Genomic DNA, 6,719 nt, shown 5'->3' with positions numbered 1-6,719 from the left:
CAGTGTTCATGTTTATCTTCTAAATACAGCGTACACTGAAATTATTCACAACCAACAATTGGGAAAGAATACTTAACAGCACACAGTACCACACACTGAAACAGCCATTTCACAGAAGATTCAACCCTTTACTACCGGCAAGAGCGCGGTCGTTGCCTAGAAACAGCGTGTAAGAATACTGCAGTGATTCGAACAATCCTCCTTTTCGTTTTGTTTTACAACACGTGCTGCAATCTGCCAGAGGCCAGCTTTCGTTGCGCAGACAATACTTGAGCTTTTTTTTTTTTTTTTTTTTTTGGTCACTTGAATGTGTGTAGGAAAGTTTTTCGTAACTTGAGCAGCTAATTTGTTCTGATTCAAAGTGAACACTGATCACGAAACTTTTATATTTTTTATATACTGTAATGAAATTTTATTTGTTGTTCTCTTTCATACGGAATTGTAGTTATTGTCATAAGATTCAAACTTCAGTTTAGGTGTGGAAGAACATTATATCTACTTCTTAATAATATCCAATGTTGAAGTTCCTGGGTTTTCCTTGTTGCTGAAAAAAAGTCAAAATATCAAAATTTAATTCATCCTTACAATAATTAGACTAATAGATAAACAGGGGTTACTTTCGCAAGAATTTTTTAGATTCTTTTAATGCTCTTGATGCTTTTAAAATTAATTTTATTTGGACAATAAGATAACCAAATGTATATTTAGAACACCAATTATTTCTCTAAAGTGTTGTTATAATTTTTGTGCTATTTAGCTTATGTTAGGGTCGCTAACTGGTCGTTAGTTTACCGGAAGATTGATATTTTTGTTACGTTATACTATACCTACACTAAAAAATTTCAGAGGTAATTTTACAAGAAAAGGCTGGCAATCTGTCTGCCAAACCTCTATGTAAAAACAATTTATACCTTTAAAGTAAAATTAATAATATGCAACTATGTAAAATTACATTTTATCAATAGAAACATCATATTTTCTTATAAATTTACTTTAAATTGGTAAAAGAGAAAAAACAGCAAATTTTGTAATTTAATCTCAGAAAATGTATATCAATTTACAAAACGAAGGATAAATGATTGGTATTTGGCAATTTAAACTATAGAATTTTTTCCGGTGTAGGTATATTTGAAAGTTTAACATACAATTATTCTTCACCTGATTTGAGGATTATAGGGGTATTTTGTTTAGAGTTGGCAACCTTAGTTTCTGTAATCACAAATAGGCCTAGTATAAAACAACAGAATATAGCAAGCATTCGTCAGCATTATCTATGAACCTTCCTCTAAAACAGCTATATGCCAAATTTTGCCCCCGGGTCAGTTTCGCTCCACTGAACCCTTTCATCCGGCCCGCCTGACAAATTATTCAACTTTTTAAAGTGAACTGAAAATGTTTCGTAGATAACTGATGTCCATCTTGGAAAATATCATCCGCGTTGGAACATCCAGTATATCACGGAACATTGAGAAACTAGTTCAAAACACGAAGAATACAATTTCCCACTAAAATTATAAATAAGTATTTTTCCTGCTTTTGTTTAGTAAATAGATATTTTGGAAAACATTATAACAGGTTTTCTGTTCCCGGTCTGTATAACAGGTCATGTTAGTGTACGTTGAACGAGTATCTCCATTAAATATAGTTATTCGATTGTTATGAAAATGTTGTACATTGTCTCATACGGCTCTCGATGCCAGCAAGTCCTCTGTGATTGGCTCACCTCCTATTCCAATTTGCATATGGGGGCCGCGGTGGCTCAGTGGTAGAGCATTCACCTCTGGTGCTTGGGGTCCCGGGTTCGATCCCGGCCCCCGCCAAGTGAACTTTGTGGTGGACAAACACCGTGTGCGTGGGTTTTCTCGGGGATCTCCCGTTTCCTCCCACTTTCTTCATTCCACCATTTCATTCATTTCTCATAGTCACCGTCTCCTTTAGCCTAACCGGCATAACCGTGTGACGTAAAACTCAAGATTTCATTTTTTCCAATTTGCATATACCTGCTCTGAAACCACTGACTAAGAATATCATTGGCTTAATTCTGAGCAGCACTGAGTCTTATCGAATCTTACTTAATTTATCAATCATAAGTATTGTTAATTTATGAAAATACAATATTGATTAATTAATTAATTGGTAAAGCATTAATAAAAATTTCTACTAATAGTTTGAAGAGTTATTTCAAAAGTAAAATGGAAACACAAATATAATTTCAAATGTGGTGCTGACATCCCATTGGTACATAGTGAAAAGAATTTACGAAAATATAAACCTAACCAATATCTCCAAACCAATAATTGACACAGTCGTCATTGCTACTAAAAGATCTCACTATAATAAAAGGTACGGGCCACTGCAGTGAACTTCAACTCTCAAATTCCTTACACAAAATCAAGTAGTGCTGCAGTTATTAATTAACATTTGGTTATGAAATACGAACAAAATTTTTGAGCCGTTTTCGGAAAACTTCACTGAAAGAAAACGCATCCCCAAAAGTAAACAATCACTTGAAACAGTGTCTATAAGATATAATTTATACTACATGTAAAGATTATTAATGAAATATTTATTTATGAAATACTAACAAAATCGCATAAGTAATATTTTAATATAACTGTAAGAAAACCTCACTCCAGGAATAAACTCCACCATTGTGGATATTCTCAGGGAAGCGATTTATGCAGCATTATAAGAATATTAATGAGATGCTTATATATTAAATACGAGCAAAATCACCTGAGTCGTTTTTGAGAAAATATTCTGAAAAAAAAAAACTCATTCCCAAGTGTGAATACCCCATTGAACTTTTCCGTAAGGAATATTATACAGTTATTAAGGAAATACTTATTTATAAAATGTGAAGAATTAATGAAATATTTATTTATGAAATGTGAAGAAAATAACATTAGCGTTTCTCAGAATATAATACGAGAAAAACACACTCAAGAATTAACTACTCCTCGCACGTTTTACAGTACAAGTGAGTTATACTATATTGTCAGGTAATTAATAAAATATTTATTTATGAAGTATCAACAAAATCGCCTGAGTCGTTTTAGAGAAAAATTTCCGAAAAAAAAAAAACTGATCCCAAGAATAAACTACCCTAGTCGATTTTTCCCACAGAAATGACTTATATCACGTACTGTGGTGGTTGTTTTTGGGCAATTTATTTATGAAATATAAACAAGGTCGTGTTAGCAGTTTTTTTTTTGGAAGAAAATTGCATTATTTTATTTTTACCTTGAGCAAACTAGCCTTATTTTTAAGGGTAGGAAGAAAATTCGAAAATGAATGAAATGAAATCTGTGACGTTTACGTCCCACGCTTATGCCGGTTAGGCTAAAGGAGACGGTGATGATGAGTAATGAATGAAATGTTGGAATGAAGAAAGTGGGAGGAAACGGGAGAACCCCGAGGAAACCCACGCACACGGTGTTTGTCCACAACAAAGTTCACTTGGCGGGTGCTGGATCGAACTCGTGATCCCAAGCACCTGAGGTGAACGGTCTACCACTGAGTCACCGCGGCCCTCGAAGAAAATTCGAAAAACCAGCCTGGAGGATCACATGAAAACATTAAGTTTAAAGTTTGGTTGAGATACGTTGAACGGTTTGGCCCGTAGGTAAGTGTACATTAGGATGAAGGGACGCACAGACAAACGGACGGACTAGAGAATAATATTTTTTTATATATCTAGGGTCTATGAAGTGTGTAAATTCGTTGAAATCTTGAATTCGATTTTTTTTTCAGAACCACTATACCTTCTTCTCCTCTTTTCTAACTCTTAAGTTAAAAAAAGAAAAAAAAGATGCACACACACACACTTTATTACTAATATATACGGGAAGTCATTGCAACATTCTAATATTATTTAGAGCGTCACCTTCTTTTCAGTCATAATGTCACTCTTTGGATATCGGTTTCTGCTCAGATGCACTCTCACAAATATTCATTGATATCGTATTAGGCCACTATGTAAAATATTTCATTCATATAAATGAAAGCACTTTTCCACATTACTACAGTATCAACCAATCTTTGTTTCTGCCAGGCATACTTTTCATGGAGGTTCGTCTCTTCAAGCTAAGATAAATTAAATTATGTGTTACTCTTAAGCATGATACATTCTTTAGCAAACAGAGTTCAATTGCAGACTCTGCTATTTGAGTTTTCCTACCCTTAGCCCGGGAAAAAAATTGGTGCAAAGCCTGCACCCAACAATTATAGATCAATACCTCACACCCTACAAAACGACCAGTGCACTGAACATAATTGCCTTCTTTTTTCATATGTGGAATTTACAAGATTACCCCCACCTTCCGATAGTGTTGAACTTTACGGAATACAATGCTGAAAAGTACAAACTTGGAAATTTACATTCTCAAGAAACAAAGAGTGTCCCATGAAAAACGTACCTTTTGCAATGCTCACCACCTCTGTTCTAGTAAGTTGGAAGCGCGGAACGTTACACGATTTTCATCTGTTGCCTTTGTGGTTGGTAGACACGGAGCGCCAAATAGCGCGTGCTTGTCATCTGCTTTTTGTACGGATGATATGAAACGCTTCATTCCTGCCTGTACAGAAAACAGACGACATGTGCTATTCCGCTCTCCGTGACTACTGACCACGAAGGCAACAGATGAAAATCATGTAACGTTCCGCTCTTCCAACTTACTAGAACAGAGATGGTGGGCATTACAAAAGGTACGTTCTTTATGGGACACCTATTCATCAGTTATTTATTATGCTTAGAAAAATGATGGCTAAATACTAACCCCATAACTCCGTGCTTTTCGAGTATCCACTCCTGTACCAGTTGCATAGCTACGATAAGCTCGAAGACCATTGTTGTTCCCATGAACTTGTACTTGACCATTACCAAATTGTTGCGCAGCTTGGCTATTTAATCCACCATAACCATCCTCTTTACTCACTTGTTGAATTTGGCCATTACCTTGTTGGTTAGCGACTTCTTTATTAGAGCCACCCAAGTTACCATTATAGCCCCATAAACCACTGCCGTCAGTATTAACTTGTTGAACTTGATTGTCTCCAGTTTGTGAAGCAACTTGGTTATTAGTTCCGTACCTGGGACTATTCTTGATCTGTATTAAACAAATAATCAAGACAATGGAATCAGTATTTTTTTTCTAATAATCAGGAAGCTTTCGATGTTTAGTTACACAGTCAGAAAATAGTGCTTTTACAGAAGTGTTAGGTATTTTAAAGACGAACAAAGAAAAGAATGGAGTCAAATTTATTTTTATTATATTTCTTGTGTTAAATAATGAACTTATACATGAACCAACAAGTGTGAGGATAGGGGAAGAAATGACGGAAGAGAATGCAATTGGCAGGGGAGTTCGACAAGGATGCTGCCTCTCGCCAACACTATTTAATGTCTATCTAGAAGATATAGTGAAAAAGAGCCTACATGATGATGATGGTATTTCGGTAGGAGGTGGAATGATTAGATGCATAAGATTTGCAGACGATATGGCGCTTCTTGCAGAATCTGAAAAGAAAATCAATAAGAGAAAGAGAATATATATAAGCCTCAGAGCCGTAATTGGAATGTAGAAGATTGCGTTCAACAAGTGCATAATAAACAATATGCATAGAGAAAGACCAATTGATTTTCGTTTCACTTTCAAATTATTTGAATTCAATACTATATATATTCGTTTTACAAGACATTACATTATCATCATGTAATAGGAAAGATATAATCATACTTACGTAAAATCCAGTGGGATAGTGACGATCTCTGTTTCCAAATTGTAAACTTCCTCCACCTCTGCTTCCTTTATTAACTTGTATTTGACTGCTGCCCTCTTGTTGCGTTTCTTGATTGTTCAGTTCATTGCAATCATCATTCTTTTGTTGTGATTGACTGTCACCTACTTGCTTAGCAACTTGGTGATTGATTCCACCTCCACATCCTATTCTGGGAGAAACAACGGAAGAGCCCCATGCCCCAACACCGCCGGGAAAGTGAATTATTCCGTTTTCTAGTTGAATTTCGCCACCACTTAACATTCTTGGAGCAAGATAATTTGATTCCCTGAGATCATAAGGTTCCTGAAAGATTTTTTTTTAAATGAAAGAGTTATACAATATCTAAAAGTATATTTCAAATAGTACAGTAATAATATCGTATTATTAGGATTGGCTTTTGTATTGCCCAGATCTACGAACAGGGAACGGGCATGAACGTCTTATCCGGATATCCGGATAAAACCTAGTCCGTTTGTTAAACATAACAAAGATGTGTTCATGCACAAAACATTAGGTGCCATGAACAACGGAGTAAGTCCCTGGAGCCCATTAACCTTGCTAGTATAAAGCAAATCATAGACTAGCAGTGAAATAGCTATTGCATTAACACTGTTCATTAGGAGGTCATAGTTTATAGTTCATTCTCTTTAGCATGAAACTAGCTTTCCAGAGGTGCTATGTATTGGAGCTCATAACTTACTTCAACAAGGAAAATTGGGAGAATCGGAAAATTCCCTCTAATCAAATTTGCCCCCCTCTGGAGTGGCCCCGGGTAAAAGCACACAATCCAAATATATCTCGAAAAAACTATAGGAGATAAGAAATGAGTGTACTAAGTTTTGTTTTGATAGACGGAAAAGGTATGAAGGGAAAGGTTGTGTACCAACACGTTCTGTACATTCAAAACAGAATCTATGACCTGACCTATAAAGAGAACG

General features: G+C 35.5%; 1 protein-coding gene across 1 annotated transcript; it reads right to left on the bottom strand.

The window, feature by feature from the left end:
• Positions 1 to 418: 418 nt before the first annotated feature.
• On the bottom strand, positions 419 to 6,075 carry LOC145681422 (uncharacterized). Its single transcript, XM_081753067.1, has 3 exons — positions 5,743 to 6,075; positions 4,779 to 5,108; positions 419 to 544 (listed from the first exon to the last, which is right to left on the bottom strand). Exons 1-3 carry the CDS (start codon positions 6,040 to 6,042, stop codon positions 503 to 505), a joined length of 672 nt encoding a protein of 223 aa, XP_081609193.1. The 5' UTR covers positions 6,043 to 6,075; the 3' UTR covers positions 419 to 502.
• Positions 6,076 to 6,719: the final 644 nt, after the last annotated feature.

Source organism: Thermobia domestica, chromosome 3 (assembly GCF_964235325.1).
Source record: "Thermobia domestica chromosome 3, izTheDome1.hap1.1, whole genome shotgun sequence".
Classification (NCBI taxonomy): domain Eukaryota; kingdom Metazoa; phylum Arthropoda; class Insecta; order Zygentoma; family Lepismatidae; genus Thermobia; species Thermobia domestica.
This window is presented reverse-complemented; position numbering and strand designations above follow the sequence as displayed.